Source organism: Falco biarmicus, chromosome 5 (genome assembly GCF_023638135.1).
Source record: "Falco biarmicus isolate bFalBia1 chromosome 5, bFalBia1.pri, whole genome shotgun sequence".
Taxonomy (NCBI): domain Eukaryota; kingdom Metazoa; phylum Chordata; class Aves; order Falconiformes; family Falconidae; genus Falco; species Falco biarmicus.
Window position 1 is genome coordinate 89,228,947 of NC_079292.1, and position 22,965 is coordinate 89,251,911.

General features: G+C 45.3%; 1 protein-coding gene across 9 annotated transcripts in view; it reads right to left on the reverse strand.

Annotated features, from left to right (window-relative positions):
• CD58 (CD58 molecule) overlaps positions 1-22,965 on the reverse strand; it is a 49,893-nt gene that overhangs the window by 2,940 nt on the left and 23,988 nt on the right. For 6 of the 9 annotated variants that reach the window (XM_056340788.1, XM_056340787.1, XM_056340792.1 and 3 more), the window contains 2 exons: positions 22,671-22,739; positions 11,564-17,709 (listed from right to left, as the gene is read on the reverse strand). In XM_056340788.1, coding sequence (XP_056196763.1) covers positions 17,690-17,709; positions 22,671-22,739 — 89 coding nt within the window. In that variant the 3' untranslated portion in view covers positions 11,564-17,689. Of the gene's footprint in view, positions 1-11,563; positions 17,710-18,384; positions 18,532-22,670; positions 22,740-22,965 lie in introns of those variants that run through there. The other 3 variants (XM_056340783.1, XM_056340785.1, XM_056340784.1) reach the window with 3 other exon arrangements.

The following is a 22,965-nucleotide window of genomic DNA, read 5'->3' on the forward strand; positions in this document are numbered from 1 at the left end:
TGCCACCTTGCCCTAGCAGAGAGGGGGGCTTTCCCTGCTTTTACAGCCAGACTCCACGGTTAAAAAAGCAGCCACCAGAAGTTCACCTGCTTTCACCACAGTTTTACCAGCTCCCCTTTCTCCCCTGCTTGCCTTTCCAGCCTTGCTGCAGACAGAGGTCGTTTGCCAGAAAACAAGACAAAGGCCCGTTGCTGCCAGAATCTGCCCTCCGACAAGGAACAGCAGCAAGCGGGCAAGTAGGGACACACAGAGCTGCACAGAGCGCGGAAGAGAATAGCTGCTATTATTTTGGTAAGTTGCTGTTGACTTTGAGGCAGGACTCTCAGGGAAAGGTAACAGCTGGTGTTAGACAAATGATACAGCTAGAAAAAAAAAAACAGAGGAGCTTTTAGACACACAAATCCTTCTTCTGAGCTGCAGCAAAAGGCTGTAAATGTCAGCCTATGCTTAGGCTGGAAAAGTTTCCTCTGAGTCTCTCCTTTCTTTGGGGAAAAACGAGGCTCCACAGGGAGAGAACTTGCCCCTTGGCACACAGTAAAACAGATTTCTGATCCCAGTTCTTCTGCAATGAGGTGGTGCTGCCCCACCTGCAGAAGCCATTGCTGTCACTGGTCCATGGAACAGAACCTGTCACAGCACTGCAATAACGCTCTAATACTTGTAAAGCACCGGCAGATGCTGTGCCCCACTGTGTCACTGCACACAGGCAGTTTGCAAGGGCCACTCATGCCCAGTCTTGCAATGTGCAGCTGTGATTTACACCGACCGCAGAGATTCCAGGTCACTTCATGTAACCTCTCAACTCAGCCTTCGCTACAAACATCCACTGTATTTTACAAAAACCAGGAGCAGTTTGGAGGCCCTGGGGAGAAGTACCAGGGTTGAGCAGAGCTCAAGAGCTGCATCAGCACCAAAAGAAGCAGATGAGTTAGAGGTGGCACAGCACAAAGACACTGTTGCGCTGCAACTTGGTGGTGGCCAGCGAAGCAAGCTATGCTCTGCCAGGTTGTGGCGTCAAGCAGCAGTAGTATAACAATTAATGATGTCAAAGTCGCCGGCAGATCCGCCTCAGAGGTGGTAGGCACCTCACATTGCCCTCTGGGATGCGTAGGTCTGCTTTGGGCCAGCACTCTCGATTGGAACTGCAGTGCCATTTGTCCTTGGGCAGACGCCTTGGCTTCAACATTGCACGATGGGATTTGCACAGGAGGCTGCATTCAAATACAATCGCATGGACAGTCACAGGAGGAACCCAGCCTACAGGTTTGCAGTCTACAGGGCAAACTCTGCCCCTGTGACTGCTGCTCAGCTATGCAATTCCCTATTGCACGCTGTGGGCATTTTCCCACTTGCTGTTTCAGGCCTACCTCACCCTCTGCTTTCCCTCTGTTATGAAGCCCTGGAGATGCTACCCCAGCAACAATGCTATTTTGTTCCGAAGAGAAAAACCTGGGACTGATCAACGCTGCTATCAACAAGCAGGTGTCTCAGGCAGCAACAAAAGAACCAGCATCAATAATGGAGAGGGTGGAGAGAGACAGAGATGCAATGAAGTGGAGAGAGGGAAGCCAATCAACTTAATGAAATAAGGCACAAGGTTAGGGAAGGGCTATTTATAGACTCCGACTGGTTCAGCCCTGTGCACTTAAGAGGCTGGTTCAAACTGGCTCCTTAACAGCAGTAATAATGATTACAGAAAAGAAAGAGAAAAAAAGTGAAAGCTTGGAAAATTCACTGCCGGAGGTAAAGCTTTAGAGCTGGGGCTGGCTGGAGTCAGAAGTAACTGCATTACTGAGAGATTGAAAGGTTAATAGGAAACCAGCTGACACTGAAAGGGAACAATTAGAGAGGTTAAGGGGCTTAATATTAGATTAATGGTTGCCTGGAGGAGCAAAAGCAGAGATTTCAGGAAAATGGGAGAATGGCGCGCAGAAGGCTGTTTTTTCATGGACAGAGCACCCCAGGTCAGCTCCTGCCGCTCTCTGGATAAACTGGAAGAAGGTGGCTCTGCCATTCTTTGCCAGTCTTGCTCAGCCTCCTGTTTCCATCTCTCTTCCTCCCCTCCCATCTGTCTCTTGAAGTCCCTTTGGGTTTGCTCTCCCCCCTTAAGCACTGCCTGTGTGGTCTTCTTTTAGTGTCTTCCTTGTATTCCTCCATCCTCCCAGTCTTCTTAAAGGTCATAATAATAAAATAATGCTAAGCATTCCCATGGCCCTTTCATTCCTCTCTGTGTGCTGCTCTCCAGAGGCAGGGGTGGTGGGGACAGACACTTTTATCCACATCACCCGTAACCAGGAGTCAAAGCTTCAAAAATAATAATAAAAAAAAAACCCCAAACCCAGACACACTTGGCAAAGATCAGATGACAGGTCTGTTCCCCAGCAAATTCTACCCAGCCAGATGGAACTAGCAAGATAGGAACTGGCAACGATCGATGGCATCTCAAAATCCAAATGTGGGGTTGAAGATACTAAGGAGGGGACATTCAGACAAGGAACACAGCCCTGCCAGACGAAGGGCCATACATACCCTGCTGCTGCCTGGTGGACTGAGCACTGAACAGGCAGAAGGTTAAAACACACCTCTTATAGGAAGACAACTAAAGAAAGGATGATGTTCTGTAGCTCAGATGTGCTGGATGTTCTCCTAAAACCTGGAGCTGTAGAGAGGAGATAAGCTGTTCTCCCTTCCCTCCCAGTACAAGAGTAGCAAAGGATTTGGGATGGACTCACCGCACCTGTGCGGTTAAGACTCCCCAGCCACAGCCTGACCCATCCCCTTTCCCCACAGTCACTGCAGTTACTAACACAGTCAGCGCCCTGTCCCTTGATACCAGGAGAGCCTCGTCACATGTCCCTCGATACCAGGAGAGCCTTGTCACATAGCACCACCAGCTGCCGCTCAGGATGATGCTGGGAGCATCGAACCGCTCCCTGCACCACTCTGAGGGACTCCTGAGACCCAGGGAGAAATTCTCGGCTCCTGCACCACCCACAGCTGCTACGCTCAAGGATCTTTCCAAACACACGTGCTCCTCCCACGGGACAGGAAGGACTTTCCCAAGTGCCTGGCCCTTGGCGGCTGCTTGTGGACTCAAACGAGCGCCAGCCGGCTGGATCCATCCGTGTCTTACGCCGCTTCTCACAGCACTGCCTCCCCTTCGAAAATCTCCCCGGTAAGATTGGAAAGGGATGCACTCGGCGCTCCTTCTAGAGCTGCAAAAGCCACGCTGGGACCCTGACACTGCGCAGGCACCCAACAGAGAAGTCTCCTCACTTGTGAGAATGACAGCGAAGGTCCCAGCCTAGCCAAGTTGTGGTCATTTGCAGCATATTAGCTCCAAAACACTTGAAATGCAGTACTCTGGCTTAACGAAACCTACGGAGGTCACCCATGGCTCCCAAGGGGAAAAGACCAAGGAGGCTCTGGCTGTCATCAGAAGGCAACTCAAGCTGTTTTCTTCTTACATCCATGAGAGCCAAGCACTCACTGACTTCTTACCAGCTGGGACACTGCTGATTAATAGGAAGACCAGAAAGATGGCCAGAGAAGCATTCACTGGGTGTATTATTATTCCTCAGGTGTCTCTTCCGTGCAGCCACATCTGCTTAGAAGCAACAAGCCTGAAAGGACAATCTCTCCCTTCCACCTTCCCATCCCACAGAGGAGCATTTCCCAGGTCTAACACAAACTCCCCCCCTGCCTGGCTGGGCACATCCCTGAAGCTGCATCTCTGCTTCCAAAGGTCTGATACCCTCCCAGTGCTGACCTCTCCCAGAGCCCGGGGGTACCCACCACCTCCAGCCCCCGGTGCCCCCGAGTTAGAAGCACATTTCAGCTAAGGATCTTGAAGTGCTGTACAAACAGCCATTAATCCTCAAGCCACCCCTAGGAGCCAGGCCTATAATTATTTGGCTCACCATTTATCTCTGGAACTCACTGTGCCCATTCCCCCTGCCTGGGGATGAAGGAAGGTAAAACAATACCTACTATTTCGTAACAAATTGCAAATTAAATCGACTGCAGCTCAGCCGTTATGGGAAATGTTACCTTTTCCATAATCACCTCCTGCAGGCAAGAGCCTGAGAAAATGCAGAAACAAGCTATTTAACAGTTAGGTAAACTTGGACACAAAATTTAAGTGACAAGCTTTGAGTGAGACAGCCAACAAGTGGCAGAAGATTTCTGAGAACAGAAATCAGGAATCCTACCTCTTGGGTTCTTGTTTTAACAACTGAATTGTCTTTCCTTCACCACCACAACCACCACCTCCCCCGCTTAAAGATGCCTGTCAAAGGAAAAGAAATGCCACTTATGCATTTATGTGCCTTTGTAATAGACTAAGGAGCCTGTAGGATTTCAGTCCAAGGGAAAAAGATTACGTGTTTTTCCCCTTGTTTTCCTACATTAGAAATGCAGGTCTTCGGAAGCCTAAAAGACTCCGGCCTCCTAACCTCGATCATGACAAAACCAGGAACAAATGAAAGGCAAGAGGGCAAGAACAAGGCAGAGGAGAAGAGAGGGGAGGGGAAATTGAGCCAAACTCGTAAAGTGCTGTTTGCAAGCCCAACTGCATAAACACAGTAACACAGTGACGCACAAAGTACCAGTAAGAAATGATGTGCTGCTTAAGAGTTGACTCTCCTGCAGCTCCAGCCGGGGTGTGAGAACCCAGAGAGGTCAAACTCTGGGTACCCCAGGAGATCTGCATGGGAAGAGAGGAAAGAGAAAAGGATGCTCATACCTTCTTCTTCTCAAAGCCCTCGGTGGCATGCGTTCTCAACTAAGACAGACCCAACCTACAAGGAATGGGAAGGACCGGGCCACAAAAGCAAAGCAATTGCTGTCCTTTTTGTGCCTCTTGTGTTGACCAGGTTCATGCAGAAGTATCCCTGGAGAGGACACGCTGATAGGAAGGAGCATGGGGATGGGTGGGGTAAACCAACAATACAAAAGGCAATTACAAAGTGAAGTGGAGGTGAAGAAAGGGGCAGGACAGGGCTGGAGCAAATGTCAGCACACAGAGGAAATGGTCCCGCTTCAGTCCAGAGAGCGGAAAGGTCACTCAATCGGTTTCCAGCTGAAGAAGCTGTCCCTTCTCTGCCCTCTTCCTACAGCTCCCTCCCCTACCTGTTCCAGGGAGGCAGCAGGACCCTCGCTCTGGCCTGAGCCCAGAAGGCAGTAAAGAAAAAATTCAGTCAGTTCCAGCTGTACTTGTTTAAACTGTTTCTGCAGCTGGGAGATTTAATTACAGCTAGTCTGCAATATGCAGGCTTTGCACTGCTTTAATAGTCCAGGATGGAAACCTGTATGACCAGGGGGTGGGGGGAAGCGCAGGAGGGGTTGCAGCTGCATTGAAAGAAGCGCCTTAGAACAGGTCGTGCCTGGCTGTGGCTGAGGGGCACGCAAACTGTTTGCACAAGGACACTCAGTTGCCAGTCACTGGAAACTCCGAGGGCTAAAATCCAATTCAGTAAGCAAAAGGCTTTCCTTAGGAAATTTGTTTTCCCAGTTCTTTGAAAAATCCACTCGGGTAGCTCCTCCAGAAACCTCCAAGAATAGAACATTAAAGAATAATCTGTTAAAATTCCCTCCTGACCAGTAACTCATCATTGCTGCACCTAGGCGTACCTAAACCCAGGAGAAATCCAAGAAGTGCCTGCAGTAACCAAGCACAAATCTTGTGGCAACCGCCTCCCTGTATCAGGATGCAGATAAATACACACTGTCCAGCTCACCAGTCTGAGCTTCCCGGGCCAAACTGGTGCCTGAAGCTACAGCCACACCATTCCCTGGTCAAAGGGAGCGGGAAGGGACTGCGAGGAGCTCTTTGCCAGCTGCCACCGCAGCCGCGATTGCTGATGCTAGAGCGGTACCTGCTGGCCGGTCAGGTCAGGAGCGCTTGGAAGTATTCCCACAGAGGAACTTGCAGTCAAGTCCAGGAAAACATTTCTAGGGAAGAGTTGCGTGTCCGGCTCCACCGTGTTTCTGCCGGAAAGCTGGCATCCAAGCTCCCACCCGCTCCAAACAAGACGTCCCAGTTTTGTGAATCCATCTGGTATTTATTTCTATCGGACCTCCAGCCCCATGCCATTTCTCATCTTTCTTTCCTCTTTAAGGTTTTATGATATTTAAGTCAATCCCAAGGTGATAGATTTATTTTTTCTTTGGTATAACTGACGTAGTTTCAATAATACAACTCCCTGTGAAAGTCCAGATTCTGGACAGTGTCATCCCAGCAAGCTCCTTAACCTGGCTAACGTTGGATGCTAAGACCATAAGGCACTTCAAATCACTGAATGCTTTTGAAAAAGGTCTGACATTTTACATACAGAAAATGCTCAAAATGCCAAATAATGCCACTCTTCTGCAAAATGGGACAGGTGCCGATACCGCTGTCCTCTTACTGTCCTTATGATGTGCTGGGAGAGAGAAACGATGCTATAGGTGAAACAGCTCTCATCACAGAGGCAGTGCCTTGGATGCTCACAAAATGATGACTACAGAAAAGATGAAATCCCAAAGAAATAATCTTCTGAGATCCAATGCAGCACTCTTATGCCACTTCCACAGATGTACAACAATGTATTATACTGGACGTTGTCCTCAGCCCGAGGATCTGGAGACAATTTAGATATGAACGGAAGAAAGCAGGTAGTGTATCACGTAGTTCCTGAATGTATAGTATGAACTGAAACAAGGCTTACCTCAACAGATTACGTCCCCCTGAACCTACAGCTCTTCTAGGTAACAACACACACCTATCCATACACACACACAAAGCCTTGCTCCTAAGGCAGGAGTTTAAAATGGGTAAGACTGGTAACGGCAAAGGGATCCATCCATCTTCATGGGTCTTCCAGGGGCTGCAACAGTCACAAACTCCCTGTTGGACCCATGTTTTCTCACTGATGGCAGGTGGTACCATGCTAGGCAGCCTCAGCCAGACACTTCCCATTATTCACATTCGTTTGCTAGTTTCCTGCACTCGTAAAATGTCAGCCTGACAGTTCATCCTCAGCATAAACAGGGCAGATGTAGGTGGGAGGTGGGCAGGCAGACAGAAACAGTGCTAAGGCTGCTACATGCCTTTCTAAAGAACTGGATGTTATCTCCACTGCTGTTTGAGCTCCCCCGTGCTGTACATAAACCAAAACAACCAGCTGAACACACATTTAAGGCAGACACTGGCCAAATATCTGTGTTGGCCCAGCAGCTGCACAGATTTTAACCATCCTACTGTTTCAGCAGATGAAAGTACTTATCTCCCTACATCTGCTTCAGCACAACTCAGTGGAGACTGCTACACCTGGGGAAAACGGACCCCAAACAGTTCGCAGCCCAGCACAAGCACTGATCTGCTGGGAAATACTATAGTAACAGAAACCCTTTCTACTCTAAAAGTTCCAGCACACTAAGAAGCCAATAACCTACTTCTCCAGCATACCTCCCTCCCCAGCACGAGCAGGGCACAATACACAGATGCACACGTACAAAACATCCATCTGCACACACATGAAGCACAAGATTTCCAGGCACCATTGGCCTTTACCTAACAAGTCAAAGCACCAGCTTGTACAGCTCATTTATAAACAAATTTTCTCCTGAATGCATTTCTAGCTGAAGGCGAAGACGAGCACAGGGAAGCCCACCTTCTCTGCTGCCTAAACACACCGAGTTTCACCCAAACAGAATTCATATCTGCGTTGCCACGCCAAAGCTGTTTGTGCATTCCCTGTTTCCCCACGTGTGCAACAAAAGATCTTGCTAGTAGCTTGTAGCTGCATCTGAAGGTGAACAGGGCTCTGCCTCAACCACATGAAGGGCCCACGAGCATGCAGGAAAGCCAAGCCTTAGTCGTGGATGCTCCCTCATCAGCGCACGCATCTGACAGACCTGCCCGTAATCTCCCCGTGTGCCCGTTTGCCCGCCTGTAAAAAGGGGACCATACCACCACCTGTCTTAGAGTGCAGAAAATGTGTTTGGGAAATGGTCACATACGACGATGTGAACATTATAACTCAGAAACACCTGAAAGAAAGTGAATTGCTTTAAAGTACATCTTGGATTATGTCTACAAGGGAACACCAGGGGGCTACACGAAGTCAATGCAAAAAAAAATTAAATTAAATGCTGAAGCAGAATCTGTTTACTACTAGCAACAGGAACCTGCTGAAATACCAGTCTATTTTCAGAATGCATTAAGTACAGGGAAAATAAGGGAAGATTGTGCAGAAAACCTTGACTTCAGCATTCTCCAATCTTTCAGTGTTTGATTTTGCCACTACAAGGAACTTCTGTCAGAATTTATTTGCCTCCAGAAACAGAGAACTGAAAAACAACCAGATGATAAATAATTATTAATATTGGAGCAAATTACTAATGATTACAATGTTTCAATTCACCATATACTTGTTACCACTGTGATAATACCGTGATTAGGAAAAGCATATTAAATGAGTTCCGGTTGACTTATCTCTGCAGAGTTGTATCGGAGGACTTTCACATTTAACCGATGCTGTTGAGCAGAACTCATGATTCAGAGCCATGATGGAGCCAAAGAACAGTAAATAGCCTGGCTGCATTCCATGCACTGACATATTTGGGGATCATACAACAGTGGCCACAAATCAGGTATTATTTCCCATGACCTTTCTCCCTGCTAGATTGGCCTCAGGAACCAACCAGGTCCACACCCACTGGAAACCAGTTAAACTTCTCAGGATTCTGGCACGCGCTCAGAGCAGATGTAATTGAGCAACCATGCAAGGATATTGAGCAATAAACCCTGCACGGAACCTGCTCCACTACCCAGTGGTAAAATTCTGTGTCCCTGGTAAAATTTTTCTTCTCCTGCTGTTGAGGGGAAAAGCAAAGCGGCGGAGATGGGAAGTAGAAGGGTCCTCCGAGCCCAGGGCACAAGCACGGGACACCAGCAGTCTATGTGTAATGGGAAACGTGATCTGCAGGATCCCCGGGACACAACATCTTTTTACAAGGAACAAGTCCCCCACCCCCATGGGCTGGCCCTCAGCCATAAAGGCCTCCAACCTCAAAGTCCCACAGCCAGTTCCTTATAGTTTTCTCCTTCTCCAATCCAAACTTTGGCCCATCCCGCCTGCTGACCATGCATTATCCTAAATCATGATGATACTGCTGAGATAGTTTCCCCCAAGGGTCCAGGCCCCTCTTTCTGATGTTCTAAAGATAATATAAAATATCATATGTCTTAGCCAATTTCTAAGTCCTCTCGACAAAAATAATTATTATTGGCCCTTTAGAACATCTACAACAAACCATCCCACAGGATAAGCCACTAGCACACTCATCAAATACCCTCTGAGTAAGTGGGCAGCAACCTGCCTCCTACAGCTCTAATGCAAAACAGCTAATCCACAGGTGACTCGTCTTCAGGAGCCTTTTTCTCACCTTGCAAATCAACCACCTTCCTTAGAAAACTTCTGTCTCCACACAGCACAGGGAACCTGGGAATAATCCCCTACACTCTTGGGTCCTGCCCTGGCGCAAGTCCTGCTCCAGCAGACCAACAGCACCCAGACACACAGAGCTTCAGGCTGCCACTCTGGCACCTAAAGCTTCTCACCTCTTTTTCAAATGTTGTCTCCCTGGGATAGTCTTCTGGCTTGAGTGAGACACCATCATCACCAAGGACCTCCCTTGATTAGTTTAGTTAAGTTAGTTGTTTAGCTTAGCTTGACATTTACTTAAAATTGAGAACTTGCAACTAGAAGTGAAACCCTCTGCATATGTAATTCCCAACCAGAACGAGGAGGGAAACGCTAGTATCAGTGGAAAGGCATCTCTCCTCTGCTGCCAGGACTAAAAGACACAACCTATTGCAGCATAAGGCAAGCATTTCAACAGATGATTCTGTGATGAATTTACTCTTGGAGCCCTAAAATCCGGTCTGTTTTGCAGTACTGTAAAAAGAATTTCTGGACCTCATTTGCACTTACCTCCACCTACCATTCATCGCTCAGTTCCCTTCTGTTCCCACTTCCTGGTCCACCTTTCTGCTCTCTTCTGCCCCAGGAACCAAACAGGGATCAAAAAACGCATGCTCCAAGAGCGCTGAATCCCCCACTGAAGAGGAACGGCAAGCAAGCACAACCAGATAGGATAGAATTGGAAAACACAGTCTAAATGGGAAAGAAACTTAAAAGAAACTTGAGTTTTTTAAGGCTAGGAATGGATATTTCTAAGTGGAGAGGCACAGTTTGTCTCTCTAACTGCTAGAAAAAATTGACAAGTTATGGGACTCACAGGCCTGTCCTCAGATATCCATCAGGGATGAAGCAGAAGCTGCATTATACCCAAATTTTGACCCAAGTTTTATATTTGGTTCATATAAAAATTGACAAAGCAGAAACTTAAGATACCTCTTTGGGCAGAGGATACAATGATTTCTCCCATAACTGCACTAGTCAAGCCACAGTGGCCCACATGGTGCCCTACAATCCGCTCTGCTCACCACCTTTTAAGGAGGGAAGTCCCCTTAAGGTCAACCCCAAGGCAAAACTCCTCAGAATTTTGTTCACATGCTCTTTAGGGTCCACAGAAATGTTTCATGTCCTTGTACCTACGTCAGAGTTCAAACTGCACCCAGAGACAGCGGGAGCACACAAGCTCACCTCCCCCTTGCTGTTTTGGGTGTTAGTAAATTAACTTGCTACTGCTTGAAGAGCATTGCAAACTTGTGTTGCAGCAGCAGCGTGCCACACCGAGTGCGCATCACCTCCCTGCAGTCTGCCAGGTGTCACCAGCCCCTGGTTTTAAGGCATAGATACAAGTCTGCTCGAAAGACAACCATGCCACCTGTCAATGTTCCAGCTTTCGCTGCAGTGCTGCTCCTGGAAGCCAGGCCTCCGAACTCTACCTGTGGAGCTCCATATGAAGTTAAGTCCTGGGCACCAATGAAGGCGCTTTCAACTCACACTGCTTTCATGCCGTAATTTGTCAGAGATTGTTCCCAACAGTCACACAGCCAACGATAACGTGAGGATGGTGTAACTTTTCAACCTCCCCAGCTAGATCCAGGACAGGGTGTTTGTGAACAACAGAAAGCTAGCCTATACGTGTCAGCACAACACAAAGCTGCCTTCACAACTGTGGTTTGAATTTGATGCCCAAAATCCATAAAATCAGTTGCATACCAGCACTTGAGCTCTGATCTCATTTATTCTGGGATTAATGAGGAGTGAGATCTCCTCCAGGCATTGCTTCAGTAGTTTCAAGCTAATACAAAGAGAAGGAGCCAGGACCAAGGAATCAACTGGGATGCATCTTGTGAGCACGAGTACTTAGCGGCAGCTTCTACTCACTGTGAGTTTCTATTATTAGCAACATTCAGGTCTCAACATCAGGATGAGCTGGGACTCTGGACTACTGGAGGGCAGGCTCACTTCCTGGAATACACTCAGCGTTTCCTGGACTCAAGACATACACAAGCCAGAAGTAACTGTTTGCATCTCCAGTGAGCTTCTACTCTTTGCTATTGAAAACGCTTATTTTTGCATTCACTGCAAGGTAAGATTGGACACAATTTTTTCATGGAAAAAAATATTTATTCTTCTTTAGTTACTGTACAGGAGACATTTGGAGAGAGGGACAATGGGAATGGCACTGCAAATGCTGTCACCAAAACTGGCAGGAAATTAGACCTATTTATTCTCCCAAATGTCTGGCTTCACATTCATATGAAAAAAATAACCGTCTAATCATAAACCCCGAAGAAACAATACCAACAAAAAAAGCCCCGAGCTTCACTCTTGCTTTGAAAACTGCAAGGTCTATACTTCTAACCAGTGGGCAGAAATTTATCATGCACAGCAGACACTGTGCAAAGTGAGTGGGTAAAAGCAGGCAGTGAGGCACTGGAGAGACTGTGGTTCTTGGTCTTACATCAGCCTGCCACATAAGTGGGTTTTTCTACTTCTGATAAAGCTCCAGAATTTCATGACTTGTGCTGAAGAATTCTGGCAACTGTAGTCAGTCAGTCATAACTGTTTACTATTTTTGAAGGCTGTCGCTTTTTGCTTTGGAAACAAAGTTGGTGATATCAGGTGCCAAGGAATTTTCAGTCACACCCTATGTGAGACTTTTGCATAATATTTAGTATTAAAATGTACAGGGTGAATGCAGCATATTAGATGAATTGGTATTGTTTCTGGGAGCAATTTCAGCCAGTTCACCCAAACAATCATTCTTTTTTGACCATTATTTCTCAAACTAATACCAGAAAGCAAGCCTTTGTCCAAGTAGGAAAACAAGGTACAGGTTCACTTACCACAATACACATAACAAAGGACATCTTTGTGTGAAATTTGGTAAAAGTTACTAAGAAGTAGACAGCATCATCCCAATAAACCTGTTGAAGGTGAGTGGAGAAGGACACTTGGCTCAGGAGCTGTGACTTAAAAATATATCTATATATAAAATAAATCACTTTGGGTTAAAGATTATTTTGGGGATCAGTTACTGACTTTTAAGGTTAAATAAAAACTGTAGGTATATATTATAAAAAATTCTGCTGTATTTTTTTTGTATCTTATTTTTTAAAAAATAAATAATGACCAAATTTACAGACACAGCAGAGGTAAGGTGGTCTAGCTCTAACAAATCCTGCAATGCAGCTGCAAAACCAGGAGAAATTGTGCAAGTAGAAGTAAACATTTAAATAGTATGTGTAATGATAAGAAAAGATCTCAAGTTTTATGTAGGGTTTGGATTCCTAACACAGGGCAAGGTATGGGCATAAGTCACCTGTGATCCTTCCCACACTGTTAACAACTACTAGTTATGTAGCAGCGGATAGGGGTCCAAAGGGGTACAAAGTGACACGAACAAAATGGATGTCAGAAAAAAAAACCCAACAAATTGGCAGAAGGAGCCATGAAGTTACATACATAAATACATGCAACATGGAAAGCAAGCAAGAAGAATTAATTATTCTCCACAAGTTAACCGCAACACTGCTGGAATAACTGAGACTGGGTGAGCCAGCCTGCATGATGGAAGCACTGCAGTGGGTGTGTAGAAGCTCTGCAGGGAGGTCACAGAGGGAGGAAAAGAGAAGCTGCCCTCTCTGGGCAGAGCAGCTTGAGCGTACGGAGCTTTGATACAGAGCAGGTGACAGGCTGGCTGAGAGCTCGTGCATCAGGATCACAGGAAAGGCCAGCAGGGACGATGACATGGTTGAAGCATGCTACCAGCCACCAGACCTGTAAGGAGGGAAGTAAAGGCTTCTTCAAACAGCACAAAGAAGCCTCTAACTGACAGACTCCGGCACAGACGGAGAAACTTCTGACATCTGCTGGAAAGGCAGCACAGCAATTCAAGCAGTCAGGAGGATTTCTGGGCAGCATCAGGGACAACTTCTTCACGCAGGCCTCCGCGTGCACCACCGAGGGCTGGTGTGCAGCTGTACCTGCTGCTCACTGACAGGGGAGGGCTGCATGGGGATGTGGGCATGAGTGGCTGCCTTGGCTGTGATAATCGAGAAACAAGTCCAGATCCTGAGAGGCGTGAGGAAGCATCAGAGCACAGGCCCTGTGGAGAGCAGATTTCCACTTACCCAGGAAGATGGTAGGCAGGATCTCATGGGAGACGGTTCCGAAGAGCAGTGGAGCTCAAGGGAGCCATCAGGCCTTTTGGGGAGACCTTTCACCAAGCCTGAGCACAGGCCACCCCCATAGTCAGGAAAACAGGCAGGCAAGTCAGGAAATGAGCTTGGCTAAGCAGGGAGCTCCTGGCAGGGCTGCGGTGGGAAAATTGCTTCTACTAGATGTGGAAGCAGGGGCAGGCTGCAATGGAGGAATGCAGGAACACTGCCTGGGCAGCAGGCATGGTGTCAGGAAAGCCAAGGCTCAGCTGTATTTAGACTTGCAAAGAACATCAAGGGCAACAAGAGCTGTATCACCTTCTACATTAAAAAGAAGGAATTTACAGGCCCATTACTGAACAGCGGGGTGATTTAAGGATATCAGATAGAGAAGGCTTAGTTACTTGATGTGTTCCTTGCCTCAGTCTTCATTACCAAAGTCTCACAGGCTCTGTGCTTTGTCAAAGGGCTCAAGAAAAAAACTACCAGAATTCAGGGATTACTTGGCAAAACTTGATCCGCACCAGTTCATGGAACTTGAACAGACATGTTCAAGGGTGCCAGAGGAGCTGGCTGATGTCACTGAGTGCTATCACCTTTAAAAGGTCATGAAGATTGAGGAAGTCCCCGACTAGACTAGAAAAGCTACAAAGCTATCTATTTTTAAAAAGCACCAAAAGGTCAACCTGGGGACCTACAGGCTGGTCAGTGTCACTTTCATCCCTGGAAGAATCTTGGAGCTGGTCCTCTTGGGACACATTTCTGGGCTCATGAAGGAGAAAGCGGTTGGGAACAGTCAACATACGTTTAAGTAAGGGTAAAACATTCCTAACTAACCCAACTGTCTTCTACAATGATGATAATCTTCTAGTAGATTTATGGATGAGGGGAAAGCAGTATTTTTACACCTTGTCTTTAGAAAAACTTTGACACAGTCTCCCACAGTGTTTCTGTATTCAAGTTAAAACATTATGGCTTGAATGGGTGAACTAGATGAACTGTTGGGTGGACAAGGAATTGGCTGGATGGCCACGTCCAATTGCAGTCAACGGCTCAATGTCCAAGTAGAAACTAGTAGTAAGTGAGGTCCCTTAAGGGTCTGCACTGGGACCAATACGATCTAGTATCTTCAGCAATGACATAGATAATGGGATCAAATGCACTCTTAGCAAGTTCACAGATGGCACCAAGCTGAGCGGTGCTGTTGATACACTCGAGGGAGGGGATGCCATCCAGAGGGACCTCGACAGGCCTGAAAAGTGAACCCATGTGCACCTTATGAAGTTCAACAAGGCTAAGTGCAAACTCTTGCACATGGGTCAGGGCAACCCCCAGTATCAGTACGGGGTGGGGGATGAATGGATTGAAAGCAGCCTTCTGTAAGAGGACTTTGATATATACTGTTGGACAAAAAAAATTAGATATGAGCTGGTGATGTGCACTTGCAGACAAATTTTATCCTGGGGTGCATCAAAAGAAACGTGGCCAGCAGGTCAAGGGAGGTGACTATTTCACTCAACTCTGCTCTTGTGAGACTACCTGGAGTATCATCACAACACAAGTAATACACGGACCTGTTAGAGGGGTCCAGAGGAGGCCATGAAGATGATCATTGGGATGGAACACTTCTCCTATGAAGACAAGCTGAGAGAGTTGTTCAGCCTGGAGAAAAGAAGGCTTCGGGGAGACCTTATTATAGCCTTCCAATACATAAAGGAGGCTTATAAGACAGAGAAAGTCAACTACCAAGACCAGTAGTGACAGGACAAGGGGCAACGGTCCTAAACTGAAATAGGATAGATTTAGGTTGGACATAAGGATGACATTTTCTACAGCAAGGGTGGTGAGACACTGGAACAGGGTGCCCAGAAAAGCTGTGGATGCCCCATCATTGGGAGTGTTCAAGGTCAGGATGGACAGGGCTTTGAACAACCTGACCTAGCAAAAGATGTTCTTGTCCATGGCAGGGGGGTTGGACTAGACAATCTTCAAAGATCCCTTCCAACCCAAACCATTCTATGATTCTATAGATAGGTAAATGTTGCAACTGAGTTACAGCGGTCAGGAAATAATGCAACACAAATAATATAGTAAGCAGCAAAAAGCTTTACCATTGGTTGAACTTTACTGTCCATGCTGTTTCTCCATCCTCCAGAGGCCAGACCACACTCCTCCTTGTCTCTGCTTCATCTGGGTATTTTTTCTCACACTCCTCAGAGCTATTTAACCACTTTGCTGTAGGATCACAGCTGCACATCGTCAAAGCAAAGCCACAGCTGCATAATACCAATGTCAGTCAACCCACTGTCTTCACTCCCCTACAAGTAAAGAACTGGGTGGATGATTGGGCTGAGACGATGGCGGCTAACAGGTTGTATTCTACCTGGATGGCTGAGGCAAGCAGAGTACTACAAGGGTCTATGCAGGAGCTGGTCTAATATCTCCACCAGTGGTCCGGAGGAGGAGATAAAGTGCAGTCTTGTTGAGTTTGCAGGTGACACCAGATGGGAAAATCAGTCAACATGCTAAAGGGCCAGGCTGTCAGAGAGACCTAGACAGGTAAATTAAATAAGGACAAATGTAAAGCTCTGGGAAGAGGAACCACTTGCAATGATACAAGCTAGGGTCTGGCTGGCAGGGCAGCAGTTCTGCTAAAAAGAAGGAGGAGGATCTCAGTAAGCAGCAAGCCAAACATGAGCCAGCAGTGTTTCCTGGCAGCAAAGGCAGTCAACAGCATCCTGGGCTGTATTACCAGGAACGTAGCCAGCAGATTGTGGGTAGTGATTATACCACTCTACTCAGCACACACCAGACTGCATTTAGAATATTGCATCTACTTTTGGACCCCTTCAGGAAGACACATATCAATAAAATTGGAGCAGGTTCTGTGAAGGGCTACCAAGATGGTCAGAGCATTGTACTGTGAGGGGAAGTTGAAGGCACTGTATTTGTTCAAGCCTGGAGAAAAGTAGGCTTTGAGAGGGTACCTACAGCATTCCTGTACCTACAAAAGCTGATCATCAAGAAGATGGAAACATGTTCTTCATAGTAGTGGCTGGTGGGTGAACAAGAGAGGCATAAGTTGAAACAAGAGTGAAGGGGGAGTTTCTGATCTCTGGTTATCATTGTCAAACCTTCATGATTCTTTACACATACCAAGTTCAAAATCAACTGAAATGGCTCTCAGCTTTCATAAGCAATCAGCATGCAGGAGTCACAAAACAGACTTTATAGCCTGATGTTCTGAAAACATTAATACATGGTATTCTTGATTCTTTTTGAAGTTCAGTGTATATATGACCTCAGTTTTCAAGTTTGTCTTCCAGTCACAAGCAACCTAAAAATATATCATTATTCTTTAGAAATGGGTAGATTGACATTCTTTTAGCACAATGTGAAGCAAAAGATAAGGCATAAACCCCCCCACACCCTAAAAGTGCAAAAAATATTAGAAATTTCAGGAAAACCCCCAAACCACTGCTAATAGAAGCAGCTCTGTTCCAATGCAACAACAAACTGAACTGTAGCTCTACCACAAAGTCAACCACCATCAGACGATCAGTGTGCCACTCTTCTGCCATCTCCAGGAGATTAGTTATCTTGGAGAATATTTGTCTGGAGCACCGAGTTCCTACTGGAGAACTGAGACTAGCAAATGGAAACTTCAAAACTGCTGCAGGATGAACAGTCTTCTGACTACACTACTGATCCAAAATTGCATAAAAAGCTGATTAGTTTTCTATTTATCCACATTCATGCAAATGGATATGACTTTGTTAATCTCTAAAAACCAGTTATAAAAAACACCTTAGTTCTTACATTTCATGTTAGTAGAACACTGTTAAAACCAGATACAAAATAACACAAAAGATTTTGTCCATGATTTGGCCTATTTATATTCATGCAGTGACAGTAGAAATGGAGGCTGTCCCCTCTCAGAAAAACAGGCGTTGGAAACAGCTCAGCTAGTCTTCAAAGCCCTTCTTTATGGATGTACTTTATGGGTGGACTTCAGTGCTCGTGGAAATTCTCCAAGAGAAAAGACAGCAGCTCCTTCTCCGCTGAATCCTACCGCTTCTCTTCCATTGCTTATGATCATTTGTTTATGATTTAAGATGTGAAGCAAAAGAAAAAGAAAAGCACACAGGTAAATTATTATGTCTTCTAGAAATTGAACTAGCTATACAAGAATACTGCAGGCTTTAAATACTTATAAAGTGTGAAGATTAATTAAGACATTGTCACATGATCCAAAATAAGCAATTACAGCCGCTACACAGCCCATGGTATGATAGCCACTAGCCATTTTACCTAAATGGTGGTAGACACATTCCTCTGCAATTGGAGCAGATTAAGAATATTTAACACTTACTGCCAGCCACCTGATAAGCAGTTGATAACCCATGAGGCTGTTTTGACTCCATGTCTTTGGGTCACATCACTAGGCACTTAAGACACCACTTTTACACAAAGGTTCAGGCCTATAATGTTAGTATTAGCTGTGCATCACACATGCATGTGATGCTGCTGCTGCTATTTCTTTCACACAGTAATGCCAAGTGCTTTTGGAGTTCTCTTTTGAGGACTGCAAATAGAGCTCTTCTTTAACAAACAAGGAAACTGAAGGCAAAGAGAAGTTATAGTGCAGGAAGTTAGAATCCAGGAAGTTCAAGATCACATGCCCAACCTAACTCACTGCATGCAGCATGCATCAACCTCTAACCAGGCTTATTTCCAGTAAAGCATACGCAAGGCCCACTTACATCAGTGTTTCCATCTTGGTGCGCAAAGCAACAGCGTAAGGGGAAGCAACTGGATGTGCCAAGGCACTGTGTCATTCAGTCTTTGCTCTTATTTTGACAGCACTACCTCTCCCTTCCACTAGTGTCCAGCTCAAGCATCATTCCAACCTAGGATAAGATACCAAGAGACAATCTAGGAGAGCAGCATATGACTTACACATGCTACTCATCTCTGCAGACAATGAGAAAAAGAAAGATGTCCCTTAGTGTGGTTCTCACAAGGTTCCTGGATAGGCCTGAAGTATTTTTATGATTTGTTTCCTTAAAATCCAAGCAGATTTACTGCTTTATCTCCAGCTGACTTATGCCAGCTTGATGACGAGACTAAAGAATGCGATTGAGAAGCCAGCCAGGGTGCGGGCTGCTATTTGCTTGTGTCTATGCAGTGAGAGGGCCTGAACATGAAATTAGTGTTTTCGTCTCATTTTATAGCTGTGGTGATAAGCATCAGGTTTCACACTCCCCACAGAACATGCAGAATGCTGTGTCCCCACACAGCTTGCAAACAGCACCAAAGGATGCACAGCTACATCTGATGTCTCGACATGATATAACATAATGGTTTCTTCAAGCATGACATGAGTACAGTTTAGCCAAGTAAGTAGCCCTTGCAAAGCAGCTTATCACATAGGCCACAAATAATACAGACTTAATTAATTTGGTCTTCACTATAACGCCTTGGCAACTAACCAGATCTGACTCTGCTATTACAAGACACCACAACTTCCCTCCAGCTATACCGTCCTGTGTCAAGTCTGTTTCCTTCTTTTGTGGCTGTTTTGCCTGCATCACAGAGTCATATTTCTTACGCTCAGTCCTAACTCCCTCCCACCCTTCCACTCATCCATGTTTTCTCACATTTGGAGATTGTTTTTCCCTTTTCAACATTGTCTTTGGCAAATATCTGAATATGATTGTTTGGCTGGTAATCGAACAGAAGAATCAAACCTGGCACCACAGAAAACTCCGCAGCAGTAAGGTGACACACACTAGCTTCCACATTCCTGTGCATTCTGAGAATCTTTAAACGGATTATCTGCATCTGTCATCTCCAAAGTGGGGTGTGCACAAGGCAATCCATTATGGTGCAGGAAGACAATATTTTTTCACCATTAATAAAATTTAAAAATTAAAATACTGTATACTTCAGTCTTATCCTTTTTTAATTTCTGGTTTTGTGCATGAATATATATATATATATATATATATAATCAATGTAATAGTTGAGTATGGTAGCACATGTATATAATTTATAAATAAATATACATAAATTGGGTGTGTATTTTACTGATAATATTTTACTGATGGGGTGCACAACCAAAAATGTTTGGAGACCACTGATCTATGACAAAAAAGCAGAAACCAGTATGAAATGTCCATTGTTATACCACTTAACTAAGGCCTATATGACAGACAAACCAATATTTTTTCCTTCTCTTTTGAAGAATGGAAAATTGTTTTCAGCCAATCTGCACATTTCATTTCTTACCAAACAAATATGTTTTGATACACACTGGCTTTTAGTACCCACTTTCTAAAAGCTTTCTAAATCTTTTTTTTTAAAAAAAAAACATTTACATCAGATAAAACAACTCAAAACAAGAAGTTTCTGATGACCCAGTTAATAAATTTGGAAACAAAACCTTTCATAGAACATCTCATGTTGGAAGGGACCCACAGGGACCACCAAATCTAACTCCCTGCTCCTCTCAGGACTACCAAAAACTAAACCACATGACCAAGAGCATCATCCAGACGCTCCTTGAACTCTGACAGGCTTGGTGCCATGACACTTCCCTGGGGAACCTGTTCCAGCGACCAACCACCCTCTCAGTGAAGAGCCTTTTTCTAATGTCCAGCCTCAGCTTCCCCTGATGCAGCTTCATTCCATTTCCTCAAGCCCTATCAGTGGTCACCAGAGAGAGATCAGTGCCTCCCCCTCCGCTGCCTACTTTGAGGAAGCTGTAGACGCGACGCAGTCACCCATCTTATTTCACAAATAGCAAAACATTTTTTTCTGTCCATTCCTTTCTTCCCTCACCCAGTTTTTATGCTATAGCTGACCTAACTTCACATCCTTCAAAACTTTGCTCCTTCACAGATGTTTTATTTGTTGACTACTTTTAAACTAGCAAAGTTCTACACAGAACAGCCAGCATTGTAAAAGGCTTCAGCTCTACAAAACCAGTTCATGCCCATCCTCAGTTAAACTATGGCTGTTCTACAGCATGCTCAAGGCACAGCAAAGCTTTACAGTATGAGAAAGTGACAGCTTCATGCAACACATGTTTCACCCACACATCTCTGCCTGTCCTGCTATCACTGAAACAGCCCTCTCCACCCCACAGCTCCTTTTCCCTGTCTCCTGTCCTTCTTTCTCCCTTTGAATCCACCACTGACCAGCATTCCATCCCCTCCAGTATGTCAGCCCAGTTATTATTATATTATTAAAGCCCTTTATGATCAGATTTAACCTATTAGTCCAGCAGAAAACCAATATAATTTTTCTGCTGGCCCAGTTTCTGGCTACATGAGGTAGTTAAACTGGCTCACAGAGGCGTGCAATAAACACCAGAGCTGGTCCAAAGAGCAAGACCTCTGTTTTTATTGAGAGTAAGTGGCCAGATTGGCTCTAGACATCCTACAAATTATCATCTACGTGGAACAATCTTTACCCATCCACAGGAAAGACAGCTCCCAAGAGTCAGAGTAAAGCATGCTTGAACTATGGTAACTTACAGGAAGTCTCTCAAACTCAGGTAAGTCGATTGCCCTCTTTGGATTCAAAGTTCAGCAATGGTTCTTGGTATCATCTTAATCTGTGCAAGCTTTGCAGACACACCAGTAATGAGAAAGTTTTATTACATATTTACTGACAGTTTTACTTCTAAGACAAAAAAAAATCTTACACAACTCCAGTGAAATTCTTTCTAAGCAGGTCATGTACTTCAACTACATCCCTTGGTAACAAGAAATTCACAACTATTGATGGCATGCTGCCACTGAATCTGCTAGGTTGAGGAAATTACTTCTGTCTCCACCACCTGGCTGTCACAAAGACCAAAGACTCTGAGATACAGCACTACGCTACAGCTTCAACTATTCTGCCTGGAACCTTCCTGTTTCACAGATGGCAGCTTTGGATTTTCTACAGGTAAGTGTTCAGCAGGATTTTCTGCAGTACTACCACGTGCTCTGGATGCCAAACTTAATGGTATAGTAACAGCTCTCTGGGTGAGGGCTTGACCTTTTTGTGTTCTTTGCCAGATTTAGAGTGATCTCAGCTCCCAACCTGTGATCTTTACCACTTCTTGGGAATCACAGTGTGAAACTAATTGGTAACAAAAGTGAAACAAGCTAGCATTCCACAGTCTTTCTGTACTCCAGGAAAACACTGCAGAAACAGTATTCTGGTCTGGATGGATGATAAACCAATGTAAGCCCTTGTCTGTGCAGTTCATTAAAGGACAGCCCTTACATTCTTCTGTTACCAGATTTGGGACAGGACTAATCTGAGTTTTGACACTCTCCATGTTGATGTACCCCATAAGATGTAGTGTTGATGACTATTCTCTCATACAGGGTAATCGGTTTTCTCATTCCATGTGTCAACCCTCAGGCACACTGATCCGTTTATTTAGAAGAGCTTTCCCTCCATGTAGGTTTAAGAAACAACAAGCCACAGGAAAAAAAACCCACAAAATAAGTAAACTCTGCATTCTTTGTGACCAAAGAAAACACAGCTGCCCACCTAAGCAATAAAAAACCCCAACCTTCAGCGTTACACAATATCTCTCTAGTTTGACACGGTGTTCAACAGCATTCATAATTAACAAGGTAGAAATGCAGTTCAGAAATCTACTGACCAAAAACATACCGCCTTACCGACAGCTCAGCCACTATAAGCCTTTATCACTTGTTAAGCCATGGAATAAAGTGAAAGTGCAAGCATGAGCAAAAGGTGTATTATTAACGGATATTAGTAACATTTAATCCTACAGTTTTAAACTAGTTAAATTGTCAAGTCTTCTGAACACTCCCATCACAAACATCTGATTTCCTAGCACACATCACACACACGTGCCCAACACACACATGCCCCTTCTCTCCTAATAACTCTCTCTCTGTTTTCTACTTGAGCAAAAAGGGGTCAGGGTCATACACAGCCCAACCCAGCACTGCCACTCCTGGCCTCTGTGCCAGTCTGCACACTCGTCCGAGACACAGGGAGCTTCACCCTCACATACCTTCTGTACTGCAGCAGGGAGGGTTGCTCAGCTGCTCCCCATTTCCACCTTCTGCATCCTGGGTCACTTCTGCAAGAACAACAGGCAATACTCAGACAATCCTGGAGCTCACAACAATTCCCCTTCTCTTTTCAATAATCTTCAGATTATTCAGAATAATCTGAATGAGAGCTGGGCCATTTGTTTAGCATCCATAATAACCCTGACGAACATCCCCCACACCCACGGGACAATCATACAACACCTCCCCTCCCTCCTCTATACCTGACTCCACACCGTCCTCACAATCCCTTCC